This window comes from Haliaeetus albicilla, chromosome 6 (assembly GCF_947461875.1).
Source record: "Haliaeetus albicilla chromosome 6, bHalAlb1.1, whole genome shotgun sequence".
Classification (NCBI taxonomy): Eukaryota; Metazoa; Chordata; class Aves; order Accipitriformes; family Accipitridae; genus Haliaeetus; species Haliaeetus albicilla.
Genome location: NC_091488.1, coordinates 43620404 through 43647528, shown reverse-complemented (window position 1 = coordinate 43647528; position 27125 = coordinate 43620404). Strand labels below are relative to the sequence as shown.

At 45.5% G+C, this 27125-nt stretch overlaps 1 protein-coding gene across 1 annotated transcript in view; it reads left to right on the top strand.

Moving 5' to 3' along the window:
- The window catches only part of ARHGAP31 (Rho GTPase activating protein 31), a 61711-nt gene that overhangs the window by 17311 nt on the left and 17275 nt on the right, over positions 1–27125 (top strand). The window contains exons 2-5 of the mRNA XM_009925727.2: positions 19423–19525; positions 19949–20093; positions 24785–24867; positions 25499–25606. Of these exons, the coding sequence (XP_009924029.2) occupies positions 19423–19525; positions 19949–20093; positions 24785–24867; positions 25499–25606 (439 nt within the window). The remainder of the gene's footprint in view (positions 1–19422; positions 19526–19948; positions 20094–24784; positions 24868–25498; positions 25607–27125) is intronic.

Here is a 27125-nt window from a genome sequence, read left to right as displayed (position 1 = left end):
AAAACCTTTTTTAGCCCTCTCTTTTTCTTCCTCTTTTTGTTTAGTGTACACATCCATGTAGTACTAACATTTCTTACCCAAAAGAAGCTGCGGGAATCTCCTGCTGTTCCTTGTCTCTCCGATGGCAGCCCTAAACCTTCCTGTCTTGATGTGTCTCATCTGTCTGTGTTTCCTGATGGATTTTGCAGTCCCCAGATGTTTGGATACCTGATTCATCTCAAAGGAGACTGTGAAGCATTAAGTATTTTTAAATACCCAGCTTTATAATTGCTTTGTTTAACTTTGCAACATTCTGAACTCATATAAGGCAATAATAAAAATCACTGGTGTTTTCCTTCAAAGGATTTTGCTGTTGCTGCTTCTAAATTTGTGTGCGCGCAATGGCTTTTGCCTTTGTGCTAGCAAGGTTATAACCTTCCTTTTTCCCAAATTCATATTTTTCCAATTCTCTTTTTCAAATGCTGTATAAAGATTCCTGTCAGGAGTGCCCAGGCTGTTGTGTAAAAGAGGACTGAGACCTTGTGTCTGTTTTCTACAAAGGTCTACGGGTCTACAAATCTGACTTGAGTTGCACCTGAGTTTTGCATATCTCAAGAGCCTGCTTGGATTACACTCCAGAGGTCTGGCACTGGCCTCTGCTGTCTCCTGCCCAGAGTGGGAGATGAAGATGCCTGTCCGGACCCCAGCTCATTTTGAACTGGTTCTTCTTAGATTGCTCTGATCAGGGCTGAATTTGAAGTACAGACACCTGAGTTCAACTTCCCTGAAATCCGGGGTGTTCAGCTGCAGGGTTTTTATCTGAGTCTGTCTCTAGCTCAGTAGATAGATACTGAGAGTATATACTACAGGCCAGGAGACTACAGATGCAAAACATTATAGGCTTTAAAATGTCACTAGCTGAGCACATAATGGATATTCTTTGGATTTTATTAGTTGTTGTGTTCTGTTGGCCAGTGCTGCCTTCCTGATGCGATTCATAAAGGAGTCTCAGGTCACAGCCAGGCAAACCAGATAAAAAGTGGATTCCCTGGGAATGCCACTGTCTTTTGCAACATTTCCTTTGTTTCTTCTGAGCAGGACAAGCTTGCTGATATACACCTGACTGTGACTCCCATCCGCTTTGCCATCTTCCCTTCCAGTCTGAGTCCAACAACTCATCATCCACCCAAACGTCTGCTTGCATACTGCAAAACCAAGGGGGTTATGAACCAGACTATGCTGCTAAATCATGCCATTATGCCCAGCATTTCAGATCAAGGGTAGTGCATTATAAGCGGGATTCATACAACTGATTCCCATCTCTACCCAGAACCATCCTAAAACCTGGGATGGCCCAAACGCTGCGTGTGAAACCAGGCTCTAGCTCTACATGAGACCATCTGTGCCCAGGGGACCAGGGCATTGGTCTGTACTCCATGACGGCCGTGTCTGCACTTCATGCATTTGTATTGATGTGTCTCCCTGCAGCCCCTTTCCTACTCTGCTCAGGTGGGCCAGGGGCACAGCTGGCCTGACTGAATGTCCCCTGCCCAGCTGTCCTCTGGTGTATGAAGCTATGGAGTAGAAGGGAACATGGAAGGCTGTGTGGCAAAGTTGGATGGAGCAGGGCTGTACAAGCCAAGGGATCCGGTTAGGAACATACTCCTTGGCTGCACATTGGATCACAAGCCTTCCCAAGTGGCTCTTGGCACCCCATGTGTCCTTTCAAGTGCTCCAACACACAGGGTCTCTCACAGTGAGACAGAAGAAGTATAAGGGATTCACAAGCTGGCAGAGAAAGGGTGTCTTCAGCTTGTTACTGTGGCTCTGAAAAGTTTTCCCAGCACCTTGCAGCACTCTGACACCTTGCCTCCTTTTCAGCATACTGCCTTTTACCATTGAGCTCCTCCAGAAGCACAGGCTGCATGGCATCAGGCCAGCTTCTGACCTCAGTGACACTAGTATAAATCTGGGATGCTGCAGCCAACTGGTGTGGAAGTACTTAAAATCTGCATGTATAGCAAGTGTTCCCAGCCATAAAGGGGCTTATGATTTAGGTTGGCAAAACAGCAGAACAAAAGCAACATCTACGTGACGTGGGTACTTGTGAATCTCCCCTGTGACAAAGTGCTTCCGCAACATCCATGCTTTCCCTGTTACCACCAGAGTGAGCCACAAATGAGCTCCAGGGAAGTCCAAGGAATGCACCAGAACACAACTGGTGTCAGGACTGAAAAAAAGAACCAAATTTTAGGTGGATTTATCAACAGCAGGTAGCACTGTTGTGGCATTGAAGATGGTCTAGCATCGACTCCAAGAGAAGTAGATTGTGTTGGCTTAAATCTCTTGAAGGACAGACTGCTGAGAAAGTATTGGTAAGGTTGGATACGTATCAGAAGAGGACTCAAGTTGAAAGCTTCGATGTCAGTACTTGGATTGGAGGTTCTGGAGACCTGGAGACAAGGCTTTGTCTGTTTTGAGAGTGCTTGACCACAGAATGACCTTCCTTAAATGAAGCCAAGCTGCAGACAAATATGATCTTTTTTGAGACATGCTGCAAAATTCCTCTTTGGCCAGGGCCCTTTTCTGCTGTAATTGGAGAAAATGAATAATAAACAGTGGGAAAAAGCATTGTGGTAGGAAAAGATTGGCTGAACCTGGGACGTGCAGAGCAGAGAGCAGGAAGAGCCTCAGCTCATTCCTAAATATGATCACATGCTTAACATGATGGCTAGCAGGATAGTGCAGTAGAGCAGTGCTACCCGGGCTCTTCAGGCTGAAGCCAAACACATTATTTCAGAACAGCTGAGAGGCCACGACCGATATTTAGCAGCATATTGGCAGGCAAAGCAGAGAGAACAGGACAAATGTCCTGGAAGCCCTGAGGTGGGCAGAGCAGTGATGCTAAGGCAACCCTTACTGGGCAGTGCAGGCTAAAAGTGGTTCCTGTGATGGGGCAGAGAAATATGTCCTGTGGTTGGTAGTTGACTCATAGCCTATCTTTTTTGCCATCCCTCCTGTGAACTGCTTTGTGATGCTGTGACGGCGGGCAGACGACTTTTTGCGGGTGCTTCCCACGGCTCAGGCAGAGCCTGCTGGAGTCTGCCCAGGCTCTTCTATAACTTTGCAGGGAACAACATGGGTTGCCAGTGCTGTCTGTCCCCACCCCGCAGCGCAGCCAATGCTGGTCAAGGAACCAACGAGGTCCCAGGTCATCTCAGAGCGGCCCTGGGGGCATCTGGGGTGGTCACAGGCGGTGTCCGGGGTGTGACATACCTCTGTCCCCCCACTTGGACTTGAGAGAAACCATTTCCACTTGGAAGTCAGCAGAGAGCTAGAACAGCCATGAGGGCTTTGAGCTCTGACACCCCTGCAGTCTGTTGGCTCAGGAGGCAACACTAACACATATATTTTGACCCTTGCTCCGGACAAAGTGGGGAACATCTGAAGGGATGGATATCTATCCCACTATCCGAGGAAAGCCCTGAGTTCCCAGCATGGTTTCCCATCCTCCTGGCATCATCGGCAGCTGCTGGTTTGGAACAAACAGTCTGCGTGTCCCTGTGTGAGCCAGGGCAGCTGGAGGTGGATTTGTTTTCTGTTGATTTCATGGCACTGTTGCTGCTTCAGGCCACTGCCTTGGTGTGAGGAACAACAACATCCTAGAGGAGACACCCAGTGAATTGCTGACTGCTTCACGGCTACCCAATCTGCATGCCCAGCGTGGGAAGCGGTCAGACCACCCTGATGGCATCAACAAAGCCATCATGTTTGCTGACATTTCAAGGGAACAGAGGAGGGAACAAAAGCTGGGAACAAAAGCTAGGAACAAAAGTCTTTGATCCAGTTTAGAGCTGCAGTTGGAAGATATGGGCCTGAATCGTAAATGTCAGATCCAAGTGGCTTTTTTCTGGGGAGGGATTTTAAACCTCAGCCCAGGTCCCAAAGGTGGGGTTTGAGCTTGGTCTCCAAGGGAAGAAAATTATGCTGAAAACTGAGTGCCATGTGAAATGAAAATGAAAGGTAAAGAAAGGAAACCAGTGGATAGTTGAGGAGATGGAAGAAGTCAGAAGGCAGGGAATGCAAGAAGTTTGGTATAACTGATCTGTGAACAGACAGTACATCTTTTCCAGTGAATTCAGGCCTCCCCTCCTACCCCCCACCAACCTCCCTTCCCTGAAATGATCAGAAATAATGCAGTTTCTCCCCAGATGGCCCTTGGGTAGCTTCTTGCCATTATTGTGGTATTTAGTTATGAGAGAACCATTCAAGAGGAAAAAAAAGAAAATAATTAGAAGTGAGACCAAGCCACAAAGTGTGGATCCAGTTCCGAACATTCCTAGGCATAGGGGTACTGAAATCTGGTCTTTTGGTACAAGGCTAACTTTTAGGACAACCAACCCAAAAGGTTGCTCCAAGAATCTGGTTGGCGATCTCTGACTCAAATGTCCTGAGATTTTAGTCTGTGTGCCCAGAATTTGGCTAGAAGTTTGGGTAGGGAGCGTCTTTCTGGTTTAGTAGAGGCTTGGGAAGAATTGAGTATCTCCCAGAAAAACACATCTGTGTGAGATTTTCAAATCGACTTTCTGGGTCAGTGATTCTGACAAGCCAGTTGCAATCTCTCCATGCTTTACCAACACCTGAACTTTTGAAGGTAAGTTTCTATTTACCAGGAGTTCAGATACAAGAAAACTGGATGTGTGGTTTAGTTACAGAGCGGGAATCAAAACCATGGGCTCTAACCTTAGCTCTTCCACTAACTCATTGCATAACCTCAGGCTGCCAACTCATTTCTGTTTCTCATTTTTGCACCTATGGGATGAGAACGATGCTTATCCTCTGTTAATTCATGACTTCTCGCCAAGGGGTTAGATTTTTGCTGACGGAAACTAAGCACATTCTGTGAGACTGTGCTGGGGTTTTATCCTCACAATGGGGGACGTGAGATACAAGCAAGATTTCAAATGAGGGTTTTTTTGTATCCCGAGGGTTGAAAAGCAAACCCTAGGACACTCGCCTCCTTTTTCTCTTGTTCATTGACGAGAAACACACACAATTTCTGGGCTTCAGCTTGCAAAGAACGGTGCTGCTGTCCTCAGAAGTGTACAGAGAGGAGCAAACACTAGCCAGTCATTGATGATATCACTTGATATCCATTAGAGCCGGTTCCTGTTTTGCACTGTGCTCCATCTTCCCATACCGCAAGACTTCCTTTCATCCAGAATTGGAATAAAAAAGCAGAAACTTTTCCTAAATAAAAATTCTCCAAAAGGTTACATTACGTTGAAAATAATGATATGGAAGTGAACATATCTCACCTTCTAGAAACAATATATGGGAGCATTCCTTTGGTTGAGAAAACCAAACTGAATCCCTGTGTTCTGGTGAACCATTTTGATCCTGTGAAATGCACACTTTCCCACTGGAAAATCATTCTACTGGAAGATTTTCAAGTAGCCTTTCTTCCCGCATGCTTTAGTATCCAATTTAAACTCCAGCTGCTGGTTGCGGTTGTCCCTTGTTGTAGTGAGTGCTGGCACTATATGCTTTCCTTTATAATTAACTCAGCAAGCTCTTCCAGGGGATCTCACTGTGGCTTAAAAGGCATTGCCTGATAACAACATGGGAAGGCTGGCAAGATTGTTTTGTCTTTGTCACAGCAGCTCATGGAGGACTGTTCCCTTCAGAGTAATCTCCTGCCTAATGTTAAATAACCAGGCAGCGTGGCTCCCACCCCCTCCCTTGAGAAGGCAATTCTACATGATAATATGTCTCACTCTTAGGAGGTTTTTCCTACCATTCAACCTAAATTTCCCCTCATAATTTCATTCAGTCACTCCTAGTTACAACCCCTTGATCATCCAGAGCAAGCCCTTTCCCTCCGTGGTATTTGCACGCCGTGCAGACCGCTATTGTGCGCATTCGTTTCTCTCCTGGTAATTTGGGCCAGCTGTGCCTATTTACCACCGCCACTTTGTTCTTCCTTGCGAGTCAGTCCCTGTAGATCATTAGAGTTTCTGCTCCTTTTCTCTTCCTCCTCCCCATATGCAGCGTGGTATCCTGTTTTCCTTGTAACTGTAGCCATGCTACAGGGCTAAAAGATTCAAGGATTTTTCCATTAATAATCCCCACGCCCTTTTCCTGGTCAGTATATTGCTTAAGAGGGATTGAGGTAATTCATTCACGAATAGCAAGCCGTACTAGAAGAGAGGGAGAGCGTGATGGGAAAATGTGAGCTTGGTGGAGCCCGTCTCTCTTGCGTGCTCCTTCATCAAAGTTTTATTCTCAGAGCAGCTTTGGAAACGGGGTCCCATCCTGCAGAGTGCTCACAGGTTTTAGCTGGCACTGCCAGCTGATAGACACCTTTCAGAAAAGCCATTGGCAATGTGTTAGCTGGAGCTCCCTAAAAAGTGGAGGGACACGTCCTCTCCCAGTCCCCCATCCCCATGTGTGAGCAATGGCACAGCTCCAGCTGTGTTTAGCCATGCAGGGTGCATCTTCTACGGCTGGGAATGCTTGCTTAAATATCAGCGCTGTGAATTTTGGCAGCCCTGGCCAGCTTCTGCTGTGAGAACGTAGGTGGTCTCTTTTCCTTTGCATCTTCCACCCGCACTAGCCATCAAGATTTTGCAATTGCACCTTGAGTAAGAATTTCTTCCTGTGAAGAAAACTAAGCCCCAGTTCACTCTCTTGCAACTCCGCCAGCTCTGCCGGACTTGGGGCCACATCTGCTGCTGGCTACAGTTGCATGAGGCTGGAGTAATTTTGTCAGCCTCCGTGGCAGTTTATGGCCAGAGATTGGAAGTGTAACCCTTTGCTTAGTTCCTACAGTGACACAGGAAGATGACCAGGCGTCAGATAGGAAAAGGAGGAGAAAAATCACATTATAACAATACATTTTATTGAAATATACATGAAACTCATCCCGGAGGACCATCAGGAGCAGCAGTTGAGAGTCTGAGGGAAAGGTCCTGCTCTGGTTATTGCTAGGGACCCCTTAGCAGACCCCTCCCCACCCCAACCTGTTTGGGTATAGTTTTAGATGTGGTATAGAAAATGCTGGGGGACTCTATTTCCCCAGTCACGGGAAACCTCTGCTTGGAGGGGAACATGTCCTAACGCAAGCCAGCTCCTCGCCCTGTGCGGGATGCCGTGGGAGCTGCGTGGCTGAAACGCTGTGGAGGGCAGGCAATGCTGCAGCCACAGCTGGCTGTGCTCCTCACGCTCTGCCCTGTTGCGTCCCCCCACCATGACAGAGCCTGTAATCACACGTTCCCGGGCTGTTTCTTACACTGTGCAGCAAACTGATAACCTCCTGGTGGGAGTTGGGACAAGCCCATCAGCTTCTCCAATGGGACAAATGCAAACCTCGAATGCCATGGACCAGGGAAGGTCCAAAATGGTGTCTGGTTAGGTTTTCCCTTCTCTGCTGGGGCAGCGGCTCATGCAAAGGCAGTCGGTGAAGCTGAAATGCTTCAGCTTGGCATAAGCCGTGTTCTGCAATTGCCGTCCAGTTTGTTTCTCCACTGTTGATGAAACAGTGCTGGCAACGGTAGAGAATCCTCCATCTGAAAGAATAAAAATGAAGGCAATGGTCTAGCGTAAAGGTCTTGGCATCTCCCACAGCTTATGACAGCGCCGCTGGAGCATGGGGGCTGTGGCTGTAGCTTTTCTTTTGTGAGCTTACATTCCTTAGCAGTGGGAAAGCAGCAGCTGTAATTAGTCTCTGATGTTCTCTGCTAATAAGTGATTTCTCTCGTACTTGCAAATACCGGCATCCCTGAGACATAGCTCTATTGTTTTGACCTCTTATCTCTTCTCTCTCCTCCTCCTTGAGAGAGGCCCCAGATGTTCTTCAACATCGCTAGGAAAAAAACCCATCCACTCCTGCTCCTCCCCATTATATCCCTGTCTCTGCTAGCTTTTCTTTTCTTTTTTTTTTTTTTCCCCCGGCCACTGTGTAGGAAAATGGCTCCTGCTAGTCCTCATGGAAAAGGACACAGATGCCGGCAGGAAGCCCATTTGCTTTGGGAGGAAGAGTGGGAGGAAGAGGGGCCTGACATCAACAGGAAGTGCTGCGCGGCAGAGCTGCTCCTGCCTCCAAGCGAGAGGGACCTTGAAAACAATGTCAGCTTGAGGTTTAGGACTCGCCAGCAGGAAACTCATGCACGCTGGTGTTTGCTGTGCAGAGGAAATGATAAGCGCTACCTGGCCTGACTTGGAGCAGAGATAGCGCCGTGAAAAAAAGACCAAAAAAAGGGGGGTTAAAAAAAAAAAAAAGTTGTTTTTCTTCATACTGGTTCGGAGCCTGTCCTGTGCCAAATGGAAAACAAAATAAAAAGCAAAATATGGAATATATCAGGAATCTGTTGGGGGGCTTGGAAACTGAGGAGCGCAATTGCGAAGTGACTAGATTTACTACTTTAGTAACAGCTGGATATTGCTTTTTTTTCCATTGTTAGCACTGAGAATGACCCTCAGCTTGATAACCCCTGGCATGCATATTTATTGAGAGGTGAGGGGAGGGAGAAGCTTGTATCCCGTGTGGAACTGGGGGGATTTTCTGTGGGGGAGGAAAGTCATGGGGACAACTGCTCCCGCTGGGGGCAGAAGAGCCTTGGGAATACAAAGAAGAGTAATGTATAGATAGATATCTCTCCTGTCTAATCCCTACTAGGTGAGGGGATAGAAGCCTGTTTGGGGAATAAGAAGATAGCATCACGCTGTAATATTTTATTCAGCTTTGTTTCTTTTCCCCTTTTCGTAGGGCTTGTAAAAGCCATACCATGCCTCCTTTCATCACTGACCTTTTGACAGAACTAATTTCTGTTTCTGATACCCTTTCCCCTCTGACAGTCAGTTGCAGAGGTACGGTCCCTGCAGGTCAGCCCTGGAGAAACCATGCCGTATGCTCTGGGTCCATCTCGGTAGTTATGTGCCGACATCCTGGGGTGGAGGTAGACACAAATACCATGGCAGGAAATATTTTCTTCTAAACAATCCCAGCCCAGCATCAGCCTCTAGAAGGTTAGGAGGCTGTGTGACACCATCTGCAAATGCTGTTCTGCCTCCTCTGCTGTCCTTGATGATTCTCACAGGCTTTGGAGAGCGAGCAAGCTGCCCTCTTGCAACATATGCGGAGTGCTGATCTGCCACAAGGCTGGCAGATGGAGCACTGCTGTATTCCCTGCTGTTTCTGAAAGAAGCCCTGAAGGTGCAGAACCACATCCAGATGTTAGAGCCAGGCTTCTCAGCAGCTTCTTTTAGAGCTCTTTACCCTCCCTGGTGTATGGAAAGGAAAATACGATCCCTGCAATCAAGGCTATAAGGTACGCTTTAGAGGACTGCAGCGTCTGGAGATGAAAAGGTGTAGCCAAAATGACCCATATCCCATCAGCTACCCTTCTTAACTAAGCTACTGAGTGAAACCAATCCACTGAGACTGGTTCTGCACTTGCTGGTGTAGAAATCCGTGCATGCTTGAGGAATCCACCCCCAAACCAACAACTTTCCTTGGCAGAGAGTAAGTACTTCACCCAGAAAGGCCTTCAGCACCGTAGCAACATGCAGGGCCATGTACTAAGTAAATGCACTTTGCCTGGGACAGGAGAGCGTGGAAAACATCTGTGGCAATGGCTTATTCTCCGGCAGGCTGAGCAAGCTTCAACAAGCAAGAGCACCAGCATGTAGTGATGTATCCCCCAGACCTATGACATTAGCCTAGCAAGGCTTTTTCAGCTTTTGGCTCTGTAAATACCACCTTTAGGTATTAGGCTTTGATTGACACCTTATTAAAAAAAAGCTATTTCTCTAAGAAGAATTTCCTGGTAACGCGCATGAAACCTCTCACACACATATATACATACATAAACAAATATAGTTGTATATGTATAAATACATGCATATATGTATTCACACACATGTATATGCTGATATATACATAGATATACATTTATTTATGTATAGAGGTATGTGTGTCTGACCAGGTGCCGGTCCTGGCAGAATTTTCTCCATGCTGCTCAGATACAGCAACTGAGCCCACAGGCTGTGGCAATCGTACGCCCTGGGCGTTTCTTAGGATGGGTAGAACAGCACCTCGTTTCACCAGACAAACATCAGCAATCTGAGTCACCCACAGCTTAATCCTCTTCAAATAAAGACTGACCTGTTTTCAGCCTCCTCTGAGCGGGGCTGGGAGGAGCATTTCTAGGTGACCTTCTGCTGCCAGCGGCAGGCTTAATTCCACACCATCATTTTATGCTTCTGTAAAGCTGGTGAAAATGCTTCTATCATTCCTGCACCTCATTTGCTAGTATTTGCAGCCATGGTAAGAGGTACAGAGGGAGTAGAACAAACAGGTTTGTTTTTATTTTCTCTTGTGGAAAAAACTGCTGAATTCAATGGGATTTTTTGTATGAGTGCGGTTCTTTGGGTCAGGCCCAGACAGCCTTGCAATGAAAACACTCAGTCTAAATATATGCTCAGCAACTGAGCAAAGATGGAATGGATTTTGTGCTGCTTGGCTTCAAACTCTAATGACTGATTATTGCTAGTGCCTTCGCATGTTTGTTTTCAATCAGATTGACATCATAAAGCCTTATTTACTTTTTCTCAAAAGGTTGTTTTCATTTGCCTTTCACTTCTCATTTGCAGCCTTTACGGGTTTGTATTTAGGCTCCTCATCTGTCTGTCTGTGATATACAGTGATCCTCAGCAATTTTCCCTGCTCTTTGCCCTAAGTTGTTGACTATCCGTAAAGCAGCCCATTTGGAATAACCTCTGGAAATTGCTGTATCCACTCTTCACTAGGAGAGCCTAGAGGCAAGATCAGTGAGAAGCCTGAGTGAAAGAACATTGCTGCATAATCTAGTGTCAGTCTGCATCAGTCCATCAGTGTGGCAGAGGCCAAAATAAAAAGAAGAGAAAAGATATAAATATGGACTGTGAGACTCAGCCATGCACTCTTTCATTCATATGAGAACTTGGTTCAGGACCAGCTTCTCAGTGACTTTGTACCTTGCTACCAAACATTAACCTGGCCTCTCAGTGGGGTGATTGGACCCTGCTTTTGCTTTCACACACCTGAGCTCGTTGGCACTGCTGTTCTGCATTAGCTGGCACAGTTGGATGTGCGCTTGAAAGCTCGGGAATGGCTGTCATATAGGCTTGTAAATGACTTGCTGTGCAGCAAGCGTGGAAGGAGAACTATGAGTGCTGACGGCTCTCCAGCCTATCTTTGCACGTTCAGAGGGACAACAGAAATTTCCTGGGAAAGAACGGCAGAGAGAACTGCAGAGCAGCCCACTTTGCTGCAGCACCAGAGTTCATGAGCTCCTTCCTTCACCCTGTCTCTTCACCAGCAGGATAACAGCAGCCTCATTTTTCCTGAAGCCTTCCAAGAGCATTTATTTGGGAGTTAGTTGCTTTGCCACCAGCATGCCATCGTTATGAAAGTGGAATAAGGATCTGTCTAACAGTGAGATAGCGTGACAGAACAGCACAGAAACTACAGACAAATTCTATATTCTATAGAGATTCCTATAGATTTCAGTGTATGGAAGTGGTGTTTGTGAAAGGCACAGTACAAAGGATTTTGAAACTGTTTAACTAGCTGGTATTTTTCAGATGCACATCAAGACTTTCTTTCTAACAAACAGCCCCAAAAGGCTTCCTTATAAAGAGAAACCTGGATCCCTATTGCCTGGCACACCAAAGTCCAAGTCAGAAGGCAATAAGGAACAAACTAACACTGACAGCCAGGTAGGGAGTATGCGTTGATCCCCTTGAATTGCCTTTCTCCAGATTCTGGCATCCTAAGAATCCCGTGTAAGAATTCCCATGTGTCAAGGGAGGTGTTGGTTTCTATACTCTTTTTACAGTCAAGAAATGGGTGTAATAGCTTACAAGTTACCTCCAGAGTAATTCTGGAACTGTAAGAAACTGAGCAAGTCTGCATCAGCTAGCAGGCTCAGGTAAAAGGTGGAGACTGTGCATTGTTTGTTTTCTGACTTGCTTCTGAAGCTCTTGTAAATGAAAATATATAGGTCAAAATCTGTTGAGGAAAAAACTTATGAAGTCCATATATTTTCCTTGCTTTGTTGCCATCAGTTAAGTAGCTTAGCACGGCTTACATTGGTGTCCACGCTTAAGAAGAGAGCAGAGGAAGGAAAGAAAACATGATACAGTGTGACACCTGCAGTTCATCAGCTTGTTTATTGATCTGGATGAAAGACAGCAGGCACTCGAGAGGCTTCAGCTGGAGCCTACATCACTGTCTGTCCATCCCAGAACTCAACACTTACCTGCACTCTTCCCTTGCAGGCTGCTTCTCCCGGTTCCTGTGAGCTGCAGCATCGGCGGTGCCCCGCTCACTCCTGCGCTCCATCAGTGCTGACACAGCCTTTGGATTTGGTAGTGGTTTTAGTATGTGTCATCAGAAATGAGTTTAATGGCAGAATTCCCATCTTATAGCCTCCTTATCCTCATAGCATCTAGGCATTTATGGAGATAGAGGTCAATTCAATATATGCAGCTTCAAAACTATTCTGATCTTTACTATACTTATACCTGAGTTCCTTTTCTGAGACTGCATAAATTGTCCCATTACTCCTACCTCCAGAATTAACTACCTCAATTGCTTGTGCTGTGTTGAACAAAACGCTATACAATATCCACCCTAATCTGCTGTGGATCACAGTTGTTAGGATTTAGGTGGCTAGCTGAGGACGTGCACAGCTCATTGACCTGCCCTGCAGAACCTAAGCTGCTGTTTTCCAAGGTGGCTGTATCACAGAGTCATAAAAGTTAGGAGTGGAGATATCCTGTTCGGTTATCTGGTTTTTTTTTTCAGGAAACCCACAGCAGGATGTTTTCCTAACAAAACTATTCTAGTATTTAGTACAACCTCTTTTCAAAAGTGCCTGCATGACAGAATTTGCCAGCTATATCAAGGTACTAGTCACGTTTCAGAAGGGCACGGTGACCGCCGGGGTTGAGAGTCAGCACTCGATGTCTGCTTGTGCAGTGCTTTCTCTTAGGCTTTCTTTGATGTGTGTTGTCGATGAGCTGGCCAGGTCTGCCACAGGCTGTTTCATTTCTGCCTGAAACATCACAGTTGTCAGATCTGCTCTGGAAAAATCAGGTGTTCCTACACATCTTATTTAGATATGTGAGATGTAAGCTGGGTATAATATCAATGGGAAAAAACCCCTTGCTAGTGGTGCCATTGACTTCATTCAAACTCACACTGGGCCTGCAGGCTGTGTTGAAATGCATTCGCTTGAAATCAGCGTGCCACATCCCGAACAGTGCTCAGCGTTTCCACTTCCCACGCAGGCCATGGAGGGTGATGACTCGCAGCATCTGACAGATTCAAGATCCGTTTTGCCTATGTCTTTGCCCACCAGAATCACAACTGCGTTCAGGACGGTGCTTTCATCACAGGGACCGGCACTGTTGTGCTAACCTTCGTGACACTGCAGAGACATTTCCCACAGAAGTAGAAAGGAAAAAAAAAATGAAGCGTGTGACTTATACCGTGATTCAGTTGTGCTGTCCATGCAGACAGGATCACCTCGGCGCCAGCTATTTGTCTTTTTTTTAAACTGTGTTCATGGCAGCTAAAGGGGAAGAGGCGAGGAGTTTTGAGCCTGTTTGGTGTTGTTTAGCTATCTCGTGCTATTCAAACACAGGTGTGTGTGTGCATGGAGGGGGTTGTGGTAGCTCAGCGTTAACAGCCAAACTAAACACTGGAATTTGATGGTGAGACGGTTTATTTTTTCTTCTTCTGTAAAATGCATTTAGTGCTGCTGAAAAGTATGCATAGACATCCTGGAGACTGAAGCCTTCTGTTTGTCCTTGTAGCGGTTACATCCAGGCAGGTCAAATCCTCCCCTTCCCCAGCTCTGCCAACTTAATCTCTGAGCAGGAGAGATCCTCTGCAGTGATTTCGGATGCTGTGGTCCTTTCCATCCCTTGCCACCACTGAAAAGGAGACGGTAGAAGGCAAAGGAGATGATACCAGGGGGCAAAGCAGGATTTATCCTTAGCTGCCACGGGTTAGGGCTATGCACTGGGGAGGCAAACTGGAATCATGACTGCTGTGCTGGACCAGGGCTCAGGCGAGCTGCAGGGAGGAGAGCACAGTCTGGTCTCCCCTGGAATCTGTTTCTCAGCCAACCTTACACCTAGTAAAATTCAGACAAGATCAGCAAAAAAAAAACCCAAAAAACTAGTGAATCAGCATTAAAGCTCATGATTTAAAGTAGGAAGCATCAGGAAATGCAGAAAAACATCACGTTAGAGATACTGACTCTCAAGTATGTTGCCATTTATACAATGTTGTTCCTTTCCTGTGATTAGGAGGCCAAGTTAATATATTACTATGTTCTAAAATGTGTAATGTTTTGTTATTTTTGTTTGTACAAAATAACAAATCTTGCTTAGTGCAGACTGAAACACTTAGTTTTTAGGAGGAAATATTTCCTAATTTAGTCATTTAAATTGAAACAAGAGACTATTTTGACCTTTGTTGTCATGCTATTGACATAGCATGATAGGAAGCATGTACTGGTATTGAGGGCAATGGAAGACAATTTAAAAAAACATTACTACGTAACAAAACCAAAATGGTGAAATAAAAATGCCCAAAACTTTTTTTATGGAGCAAGATTTGGTTTTGGGAGAAATTAAAAACCAACCAACCAAAACAAAACAATTTCCTGCGAGTCAAACATCAAAAAGTTGGTGTTTCAGGTGAAACAAAAGGTTTGCATTTATCCTCCCGTTACTTGAACTAGAATTAAAATAAAATTAGAAAGTATGTGAAACCTCCTCCATGTGTCATAAACCAAACACTAAGGAGGACCTGAGTAGCTCTGTCACTGATTTTTGTCCTTGCAAGGAGCCCTCTCAGAGAACAACAGAAGGATAAAGACAAAAATGAAGCTTGCTGCTATTCAGTCCAGTTCAGTCCAGTGTACCCTGAACATATGACCCAGTCCAAGTTAGCTAACTTTAAGCACAGTCTTACTGGACAGTATTCACACTGACTGGTTAGGGTGGCTGACTTAGCGACCTCCTCCCTGAGGTCCTTCTGTAGTCCATGGAGACTAAGCGTTTCTACTAGAAGGCAGCACTGAAAGCCACAGGGTCTTGCTTGCATCTCCTGCTGGACCAAGGTCTTTGTTGCTCTTTGCTGGCTTTGGTGGGAGGCCAGGAGGCCATCCTCCCACTGGTCCTTGGATGGGGTGACTCCTTCTCTTCCTAGGGTCCCCTCCTTCTTGGGCTGCTTAGCGACTTGCTTAGGTACATGCTTAAAGGTCTCCCCGGCTTTTATCCAAAATGCTCAGCCTTGTGCCAGATGACGCCTTTGTCAGGCAGGCAAAGAATGAGCACTTGCTTGCTGGTGGGGAGGTTTGGTGGGTGGTGGCACCATGGCTGGGAAGAAATAGGAGAAGGGAGACCCCCCCCTGCCATCCCAGCAATGCTGGGGGGTGAGACACTCAGTGCCCATTGCTGGCGCCGGAAGCCAGAGGGATCAGAAGGGGAGGGAGGCACGATACATGACGTGGCAGGAGTAGCACACGTGTAGAGGAGGTGGCATGAGCTGCGGTCATGGAAAAGACCCCGGTGAAGGTGAATGTCTGTGTACACTGAGCTCGGAGGTGATAGCCAGTGAGAGTGGAACAAGTTACTGCGACAGCCCTTCTGGTTTATTTTTGTCTAGGGGAAAAGAAGTATTGTCTTTTGTGTGCAGTATGTTTATAACTCAATTTCCCTTCTGACTGATGCCTTGCTCCATGCTCTCTTCTCCTCCTCCATCTGGTTTCTATTGTAGTTTTAAATGAGGACAGTTTGGCTGTCTGGCAGAACAAGCAGGGTCTGTGTGACATCAGCTGCCTCTTCCAACTTCTAAGCTGCTAGCCCAGTTTTAATTATAGAAGTGTCAAGATTGGACACCCCCTCACCCACCCCTTTCTGTGCCTGCACACACACGCACAGCCCCTGCTACAAATCCCCATCCACATCCAATCTTCCTTCGGGAGAGACCCAGCTCTGTGATTTACATGTACCCTGCAACACCGATAGAGTCCTGTTGTAAAGCACATGCTAGAGTCTGTACCTCCCTGCATTCAGGGTTGATCACAGCCTTTGTTTTGGTTCATCAGGAGCCACGTCTGAAGTAATTAAACCACCTCAGAAATGCCTGGAAGTGGGAGGGAGCTGCTCACTGCCGTTCTAACCTCACCTCCCCCAAGTGCCCCAAAGACTCAGCTTTGTAGGAGATCAGAGCTGCTCAGGAATTTCAGAGCTGCAGGTTCTGCTCAAAGAAAACATTTATTGTGCCCCAGTTTCGTACAAGTACCGCATTTAGGGACTTGCTTTGCAGGAAGCTGATGCAGTCCCTTCACCTCCAGAGATCTGAGGTCAAAGTCCATAATTTTTGGTTGCAAGTGAAACGTGTCCTATGTGGGATTTTTTCTGACGTCACAAAACCGCCACACATTTTGGCATAACTGGCTGTTTCTCTTCATAAGAGCCAAAGACCTGGTATGGCAGGAAAGCATGTACATGATGAGTGAAGGGCATTGGCAGAGATATGTTAGAAGCCCAGGGCTGGAAAAGCAGGGAAGACTGCAGGGCCGAAGTAAGAGATACTGGCAGAGCTTGGTGCATATTGTCTATCTGCAGTCTATAGGTTGCCTCTACTGTGGAGTCTTCACCCACTTTTAAAAATGGGTTGAATTTTATATGTTTGCTACAGATTATTCTCCTCAGGCCCCTTTTTTGCTTACCAGTCCTCAACAGACGGATCTAGCCTTCTCTGGTTTGTGTATAAGAGGTTTGCTTACCTGCCTGAGGCCTCTTGACCTAATTTGTCCCAAGGAAACTTAAAACTCAGCAAAAAAATAGTGTGATTTAATAGGTCTTACTTTCAAGAGGTCAAATTAGTCACAACAAACATCAGTATATGCATTTTTAGTTGGTGTTCTTATTCTTAACACTGAGGTTTTTAAAAAGTATTTAATAAAGGGCACTGTGGGCATGGAGCCCATTTTTGTGGCAGCTAGGCTCCATTGTACGAAGTCTGTCTAAATGAAAGACTGTTTAATCTTTAAACAAACTTTGTCACGTGGCTGTCCTGATCAAATAAGTTTTCTGTTCAATTAATTCTTCTTTTTCCAGGTAGCATGGAGTGGTTCACCCATTCTCCCACCCAAACAGATCTGAAGTGAACATGGATCTGTCTAGCTTTCATTTTTGCTGTTTACATGACTTTTATTCCCAAAGCCCTCTACCAAGAAGGAAATCTTAATATTCCATGTATGGATAGCTCTTGCCACAAAGACGGTACAGCCTGACCAGCCAGAAACGAAGAAGAGGCCTGAGTCATTTGCCTTTCCTTCTTTTTATTTTTGCATGCTCATCATCATATGATCTGAGTTCCCTACTGCAGTTACAGACAATCAGGTCTTACTCAGAGATAGGAAGGTCCTCTTTCTTGATGTGTCACTTGGGCTTTTCTTGGCAGGATTTTAAGGAAATTTTGTACTTTGCTTTTGCTCTGTCTCCTTCCACATTATCTAGTCCTCTTAGGAAGTAGGTGCTGTAGGCACTGAAAGGAATGCTTCCCATGTTCCTTCTGGAAGGCACTGATGTGCCTTCTCCTCAAAAGTCCTTGAGGAGAGAATCCTCTAGCTCTGTGTCTGCCATGGAGAAAGCTTTGACTCTGTAGACTTTACCTGTTCTCTTGGTGATTTCATGGTTTCCCATGAACGTTGTTGTTGTAGTAGGCTAGGGTCCCTGCCAGAAGTTCTCCTCTTAGTCTTAGCCCAACAACTTGAGGGTCTTAAAAATCAGCCCAAGGGCTTTGAGTGTGACACAGCATGACTAATGTACTTGCATTATGAATGCCTACGCAAAAAAAAAGTAAAGTAAAATTTTGCCTGTTGTTTTGGAGAGGCTCCTTTAACTGAGGAGAATTAGTCTGTTTGGACCAATCAGGCTTCCAAGTAATCACTGGCACTTTCTGTATTCCTGCATTTGAGTTTGCCAAAAGAGAAGAGAAGGGACACACAAGAAGGACCTCTTTACCTCCCTTGGTAAGAGTCGGGAGGCAGAAGGGTAGCACTTTCCTGACTGACTGGACTCAGTAATAGCGTGTCACTGAGGTAGGCACCAGCTTGGGACCCCTCCTCACCAAAGCCTGTGCCCTGGGCTGCTTGATACGGGCAAGTCCACCCATGAACTGGCTCTGGCCTCAGTGGCACCCATAAGAAATACAACATACCAGCTGGTTTTTGTTCAGGCTGTCCTTGGAGTTCTGTCTTTGGATGCTGCCCGATGAAGCATACATTAATATGTCATTATTGTCCTGAACTTCAAGCAGAAGAGCTCAGGGAAGGTCCAGCCAGAGGTGTTATCTGTAGTGTCACAAAGATGCAGTAATTGCTGGGCCTGGCTTTCCAGTCAAATGTATGGCTTAGTCTGTTCTCTTCCATACAGCTCTCCAAATGCGCAGTGCAGCAGAGTCAGCATTACAGTGGGAAACTTTAACTTCTGCATTTACTGACTTTTGTGCTTATGGCTGTGTGAAGCATTGCATTAAATACACAGTAGTTTCTAGCACCTAATAAGGAAGGGCTCTCTTACTGTTATTATTATAGCTAGGGTTGTTATAGTACTGGGGACAGGGAGGCTTGGTCGGACCAAGAAGATGAGGGTTTCCTATACCTATATAATGGGGAAAATATAAACATATGCTTTGGGTCCAAGTCTGGATGTAAATGTTGTGCCTCAGGCTCCTCTCAGCTTTAAGGCTGGTTAAGTCTTTGGCTGGTTATATTCACGGAGTTCTTTTGAAGCCAATGTCAGATTTTGTCAGTGTGCAGATCTAGTCAATATTTGAACTTTATACCCCCTCTGTGGGAGTTTATGAGCACTAAACTGTGGGTATGTAGGCTTATATGGAAGTGTGAATGCTTCTCTGATTTTTATCCAAGCCAATCAGACCTTTTGGCACAATTCAGCGAGGCTGGAGCTCTATCTTGGGGAGGGGGGAGGTTCCCAGGACCTCATGCTTTACCTCATGCTTTCAATTAGAATGAAATTGCTTATTTTCTGGAAAGAAAAGAAAAAGAGAGAGAGAGAAAAACCCTACCTTTCTTCCCATAATGTTTCTGTGACTTCAGGGTCAGTCATTGTCACATGTCAGTGAGCGTGGCATGGCACAACCATAGCATATCCTCACTTTGCAAATTGGCTAGGGCCACTTTGTGGGGTTTATTTTTGGTTTGCCCTGTATTTCTCCCATTGCTGTACCCTTCCCTGCATCTGCAGAGAGCCACTGCCGTTGTTTCATGAAACTGTCTCCTCTGTGGTGACTTTTGGAAGTTCTCGGTGTGTATTCATTGGGGATCTTGCCTTGCTTTTCTCTCCTAGTCCCCTACGTGCTGAAGAGCTGTGCAGAGTTCATTGAGACTCATGGCATCGTTGATGGGATCTACCGCCTCTCAGGAGTGACATCCAACATACAAAAACTGAGGTAAAGGCAATCTGTCTGGGCGCCAGAGAGATTCGGTCACATTGCTCCGTACCTTTTCACTGTTAGTCCCTCAGGCATAGACTGGGGCCAACAGAGCTCCACACTGATGCAGAAGATAAACTGTCTCTGAAGCTGGTAACAGGGAAATACAACATTTCAGGGATTAGTCCCATGACAAAGAAAAAAATTGTCTCCCTCTGCATCTATTAATGGGAAAGGCCTGGAGGGTCTCAGCACAAATGCTGAGTTGTTCTCTCTAGCTTCAAGACAAAGCAATCTCTTTATATCAGTTTGAAGTCCACTCACAGGGCTATGTTAGGGAAACCAGACCAGTTCCCTATGTTAGGGAAACCAGAGACTAGTTGAAACCTCGGTGTCTGAGCTCTTATTTGCTGACATTGTTATGTTTCCATATTGTTTCAGACAAGAGTTTGTTTCTGACCAATGCCCAGATCTGACAAGGGAAGTTTACCTCCAAGACATCCACTGCGTGGGGTCACTCTGCAAGCTGTACTTCAGGGAACTGCCCAACCCTCTCCTCACCTATGAGCTCTACAAGAAATTCACGGTGAGACCCTTTGCTGTTCTCATTCCTCTCTCCAGCAGCATGGATGTGCTGCAGGTCCCTCCATGACAGCTGTTTGGCATTCACTCCAGTGTCTTGGTTTCTGGTGCAGCTATCTGTATAAACACTTCTCAGTGCTCTTCCCTTCTTGTCTTGCACTGGCTCTCTTTCCCTGCCCTTGTTTCTTTCCCCCATTTAATGTTTATTTCTCTCAGTTTCTCTGCTGTTTCCTCTCCTTCATCTTGCTCATTTTTTCACTGTGTTGCTTCCCTGCTGTTACTCTTTCTCCCCACTGTGCACCTCCTCCCAGAATTACTAATGCTCTTTCTTTTCCTCATTACTGTCCATCACTGAAAGTCTTCTGGGTCACCTGGGGCTTGTGATCATAATCACAAACATGCGGTTTCCTCCTCCCTGTCCCTCTGACAGTCCCTGACACCTGCACAAACTGATTGCTCAGCCCATGTGTAAAGCACCAACTTTTCTACATCTGTAGGATTTTTCACACAGTTTGTCAGAGTGCAGATGATGACACAGGTTATGCTGGCTATGGCATATCAGGTCCATCATGATCATGTCATAAATACAAATGGCAGAGGAAAGTGGCAGCTGGCCAAGCAGAAATCTCTAACCTTGTTTAAAGGGATTATAATTCAAAGAGCAGTTACTTGATTCTGCAAAACAACCATAGATTATACATGGATACAGCTGGAACCTAGGAGCAGACTGCGGGAGAGCAGAAAAATAAGACCAGAAAGCCTGAATTTTTAAGAGAGTTGGCTAATTTTGATGACAGATAATATTTTATTAAAAGGTGGCGCAGCAAGCTATGCTTGTTGTTAAGGTTGCCTCCTTCTTACCACTCTAAATCTACTTTCAGTTGTTTATGACACCAACAAATTTAAATCCAGTCGTTCAGGCTGAAATCTTATGTGCCAGAGGTGTGAATTTTCAGCTAAAAGAGTTCATCAACTTCTTAAAACAACTGGCATGGGGCGACAGGAAAGATTGTTTTCTGAGTGTTAGAAACATCTGTCCTTTGTTAAGAGTTTCTGTCATCCTACTCTTTCCCATTTGCCAGGCTGTGGAGGGGGACATCACCAAAAATGTCAGATGTTGCAGAGAAGTTTTGCAAAATCTTGTCCCAATGAAATGGGAAGTGGCAAGCAACCTTAGCTTTAGGTATTGCCGTCTGCATTGCCTCTATCCTGAAGCAAGCACTTCCAAGTGGCACTGCTATGGCACAGGAGGCACTGAGAGAGATCCACGGGGTCTAGAAAGAAGAAGACATTCTCCAAAGCCTCCCCGTTGCCTGCTATGGGAAGAGGCACGCACATCTGTGCGAGGGGGCTTGCTGTAGGACAAAACCAGATGGGACCAGCCAAGCAGGAACCTGCTATAAGAAGTGAGGTAGCTGTTAGGGACTACAGCTGAGCTGGGGAACGTGGGTGGGAACTGGCTCGCTGTGCTGCCTGACAGATCTGCAATAGTGTTAGGTGTCTTGCTGTTTCGATGTCGAATTTTAAGAAGATTGGTCTGTGTTTCAAGGTGATGCATAGTCAAAACTTCAGTCAAAATTCTAAGCAGATTTGAAAAATTGGCCTATATCCCCAGGATATAGGGATCCTGAGGATATAGGATAGGGTCTCTAAAGTAGAGATGGTCAGGATGAATAGGATCTTGAAAATACAGGGTATTATTCAACCATTCACAGTAACTGATGAGTCTCATTCTTGTTGAAGCTATTTGGCTGGTGTCTTTCTGGCTATCACTACTGATTTATGAAAGAAAAATGCTATAAAGGAAACATGAAGATTTAGATGGAAACTTTTTTTAGGGAAGAATGTTTGCTGAAAAGTGCAGTTTTGGGATGATGACTTGCAGATTTTAAGTAGATACATTTGGTAAAAAGTTTTATTCAAAAACAAAAGGGAAAACATTTCTGTAACTGTCTAAATGTTTCTTTTACAAATACTTTCTAAAGGAAGTGTTTCAACATTAAATCAACACATCTAACTCTTAAATAAAAAGTCTTTCAGAAAAGGGTTAAACGGCCCCAAATTTAAATTATGATTTCTTTCACTTATGGTTCAGTGTGATGCTTTGGTCAACTTTGAACAATTGTTTTTTTAAATCTTGTGCCAGCTCCCCCAAATGTTATCACTTTGGATTGACCTAAAAGAGATTTTTTTGTAATCTCCGGCTTTTTAGTTTGTCCGCTCAGCCACAAAATCCATTATTCACGTAAGTCTACTCAGTAGGGATTTATAATGGGTAACCCAGCTGACAGGAAGCACAGTCAGATACCAGGAGGAAAGAAAGAAAAAAGACCAATTCCCCAAGGAGCAGAAAACCCGCTAGGAGCATGTGTATGCGTGGGGCGTCTGAACAGGGAACGGTGGCAGCTGTGCCTTGGCAGAAGAGCGCTGGTAGGAGTAAAGGATGCATGCTAATCCCAGCCTGACTCAGTCGGAGCTGTCTCTGAGATGAGATAGGCTCCACTTTGAGTCACCAGAGTGATTCAGACATTTGTGGCTAAGGAAAGTCAAATTTTTAATGACTAGGGAGGGTTTGGCCTTTTGGTCATCCCTATGTCAAGTTCACAGATGTAACGTCCCAGTCATGACCTCACTGGCGATCAACTTTTGCAAAATGATGCCCTCTCACGCTCTTCAACTTGTCATTCTAGTGATGGATGCTTGTTTCATAGGATAGGTAAGTTGACCCTGCTTGTCTTGTTCTAGCCTGGGTGTAGAGGGACTGAATAAATCAGCTGTAGGAGGCCAAGCCTACCTTCTCTCTCCGGGCTCTATTCCTCTTGTTAACCAGGGCTTCTGAATTGTGCACTCCCAGAATCACCAGTGGAGTAAAAAAAATCCTAAATGACATAAATTCATACCATGATTAATGGACATGTAATAAATGGAGTTGCTGGTTCTTCCTTGAATTCTGTGTTCTGCTGCTGTAATCCTGAGTTTTGGAGGGGGCCTCAGATTTCAAAGGCACAACACATATGGGTCAGAAATGTGGCTTGGAGGTTCAAACGGGTCATGACCTCAGAGAAGCTGGTATTCACTTGCTGTCTAAGCATTAGGTCTTTAGGACCTGGAAGTTAAATATGGGAATGAAAATCAGCACTGGGGGAGAAAATACTGTGTACAATCTAGTTGAAATCTAATGTTTTAGATGCAGCAGTTAAAGTTTATATTTCTCTCCATCTCCACCTTTGGACAGGGCCATTCAACTGGAAACCTTGTATGAAGATCACAAGAGATCTTATACTTAGGATTTCTGGCTGATTGTAATAGACTATTTTTTTTTTTTTTTTTAAAAAGGAGCTGTAGTTATGGGTAAAAAGTACTACAAGGAGTTAACCTACCTTTAATTTGGGCGAAACAAGTGCGTCCGCAGCTCATATACACCAAGCGAGCTCACTTGTTTTTCTTTGCTGTCACACCAGTGAGAAGTTCAAACTAGAGGGCATAGATCTCAGTTCTCAGTGTTAGGGAATAAAACATAATTCATATTCATCTCTGGCCTTGAAACTGGCAATGTTTGTTTTGCTGGTGGTTGTACATGAGAAATGGTCTGCTGGGAAAAGGACAGTGACCAGAACACAGATGGCAGCATCATCAGTGTGGATGTTGTAGTGACTGCTACAAGAAGATGCTTCTCTAGTTGTGGCTGGTAATTTCAGGTTCATAATGTTTAAGCAACGGGTGGTTTGGGACGGGCTGTTTCCTTCCTTTCCTTTCCTAGCAGTGCTGACGTCTGTCTGTAGGCAAAGCTTCTGCTGGCAGCATGGGTCCCAGCATCTTTCTTTGAACTCGCTCCAAACTCCAGTGGCAGTAGGGTAGGCAGGAGGTTCCCAGACAGTCATGCATTGTTTGAACTCACTGGTGGTTTGTCCTCCCCTAGCACAAATATTGAAAAGGAATAGCTGAACAGATGAATACCAATGCAGTAAACTCCTAGGAATGCAGACAAAAGCTTATCGTGGGTCTCTAAGCTCTTGATGCATAGAGACTTGCTCAAGACCAAGATGTATAACCTTGATTCTGTCTAACCTAGTCTAACCCTGTGTCTAAGAATTTATTAATCTGCCTGGACAGTGATTTTGCTAAGGCTTCTCCCATCATAAAAGATGCAAACTAACACAAACAATCCCTACGGCTATCTTCATAAGACAGCCAAAATATTGCATATTTTGAAGAATATGGAACATGTATATCCAAGCTGTTTTCATAACACGGGGCTTGAAAGACCTGCTTTATTTTTAACACAGTTTCTGGGAGGACGGTTCACTATTTTTCATTTTTTCCATTATTTTCACTTCTCTCTTTCCCTCTCTTTCTATTCCACCCATCACTGCCCAAGTTAAAAAAGGGAAAAAGAACAAACAAACAAAAAAAGAAACATAACTCCTAACTGAAGGTCTCAGTCCTTAAATGCCCCTCTCCCCAAAACATTGACCACCATGTCCCGAGGTGTGGGAATGATGTACCGAGCCATGAAATAACAGTGCAGCAAATCTCTGCTACGCTGGGGAAAAAAAGCAACTTCTACCAACAGCTGTGTAACGTAACAAGAGAGCATTTCCTCTGAGACAGGCTGTCTCATGTGACCCTCCTTATCCCTTTTCTTCTTCCCCTGAGTCCATTGCCAAGGCGGACTGTTTCCTTGTATCCCCACAGGAAGCAGTATCACGCTTCCCTGAGGATGAGCAGTTGGCACGAATTCAAAATGTCATCCAGGAGCTCCCACCATCACATTACAGGTGAGAACCTGTCCATGCAGGTACCGAGGAACAGTGTGGTGACCCTCACCGTCAGGGAATATTACTTGAAACAGCGCTTGAGTTAATTTCCAGAAGTCAGTTCCCAAAAGCTGACTCACCATTTCCAAATCTGACGACAATTTATCTGGCATTTAAATATCACTGAACAAACCATTGTTAGAGATGGAACAAGCTCTCCTTGCCACAGCCTATCGTCCTCCTTCCCTGGGTATGACACCCATGGTACCCTTGGCCAGTGTCCTGGGTGTGGTGGGAAGAAGATCTGCTGGAGGTGCCTGAGCAAGAGCTAAACCCTCAGCCTTTGCAGCATCCCACTCCCTCTCCCATCCATCTGCCATCTTCTTTGCACCCATCATGCTAAGGATGGTTTGGTTCATGCCCCATCCTTGGTCATGCCAGAGCACAGTGGTTCAGGTGTTCACCGCCATCCCCTGTAAATGCTGGTGCTGTAAATCCTCTGTCCTATGGGGCCTGTTGTGCCGTTGCAGACACTGCCTTCCTTGAGGAGGGGACAAATCTGAGGCCAGGGCTGGGTCTGACCCTTGCCATCCCAGTGGGCAGGCATCGGTCGCTTGACACATTTTTCTTTCTCCATGTGAAACCCCTGCAGAACGCTGGAATACCTGATCAAGCACCTGACTCACCTGGCCTCCTTCAGCAACATGACCAACATGCACACCAGAAACCTGGCCTTGGTGTGGGCTCCCAATCTCCTCAGGTACAGTAGAGAGTCCGCTCATCCAGAGGACCATGCTGAGCTCCAAGGGGAATGCCAGCACCTGACCCTGGAGACCCATCCCCTGAGGGAAATGCAAAGACAGGGAAAAGCAGAATAACTAAAGGGAACAGTAGAGCAGAGCAAACAGCTTTTAAAAGGAGAACAAATTCTTCCAGGTTGAATAATCTGAGGTTTTACTGCCAGCATCCAAGCAAGCTTGTGGTTTTGTGTGTTTCTTATAAAAAAAAAAAAGCTGTTATTTGCAAGTTGAACACATTGATTTAAAAATGAGGAGTTAGCTCATCCCTGTGGAACAGAAATGACATTTCTGACAGTGCCAGTGCGTCTGCAGTGGGGCGGTGAGAGACAGCAAGGCGTGGAAGGGAGAGCAACAGGGCAATAATACTACAGGCTTGTGCCCAGATCTGCTTGGGAAAAGTGAGTTCAGCTTGGTGGGTTTAAGATGGCAGCTAGTGTCAGATCTCAAGACCACCAGCTAGTTTGTCCTGTTTGCTATGCTTGGCACTCTGATGGGAAGACGCCCGGATAAGATGCAGGCAGAGGTTTGGCTGATATGTTGTAGACCTAAGCAGAGCAAGAAAAAATAGTATCTGGAGAAAAAAAAAATTGAAATATTTTGTATCTTTTTGAAATTCCCTTCCCTGTCCATCCCATACCCATGTATTGAGAGGAATGAACTATGCAGGCAGAGTCCAGGGCTGAGCTGGGCAGGAGAGGGGAGATGGCAGAGCTGGTGGGGGGAGCCCTGGGCTGGCAGTGGGTAGGAGGGAGGGACACTGGCTAACTAGAGAGGTACAGGCCTGAAAAGCATTGTCTAAAGAGTTGTCTCACCCTTTTAAATCACAAAACAGGCAGAGCAGGTTCTGAAAATTAATCAAATATCGACTCTATTGAATATCACAAAGTGGACCTTTACTACTAAGACATTTTCATTCTAGTATCTGTCGTTGTCAAAAAAACTGAAGTCTGTTTCCTTTTGCAATCTTTCCTAAGTGCAAGTCCCAGGGAGGAAAAGAAAGGAGCATGCCATGCAACTGCAGTCTCCTTACAGGGTTATCCTCTTGGCAATGCCCCAAGCTATTATCTAACACACCAGTCATTAACTTTACAAAGGATCCATTGCCCAGAGATAATTTCTTCAGCAACACTTTGGCATGTCAAGATAAGGAATGTTTCTTTGCTGAGAGCAAGAGTGAGAATACGGGAGTGCAGAGGGGCAGAGAAGAGACTACTGGGGCAGACGGCAAAGCATTGAAAAAAATGGTGTGGGGAAGACCTAAGAAGGGTTTTAAGGGATTTCACTGAGAGATAATTGAAGCATTGAGTAGGGATCTGGAAGCAGTGTTTGAAGGCTCCTGTGTTGTCTTTCAGGCCCGACACTGAAATAGCTAAAAGAGGAGCAAAGAGGGAGAAGAAGGGAGTTTGAGAGCCACAGTTTTTTCTACTGCTGAAGAATGTAAAAGCTAAGTAGGGAAAATAACACAGGCAGGAAAGAAAA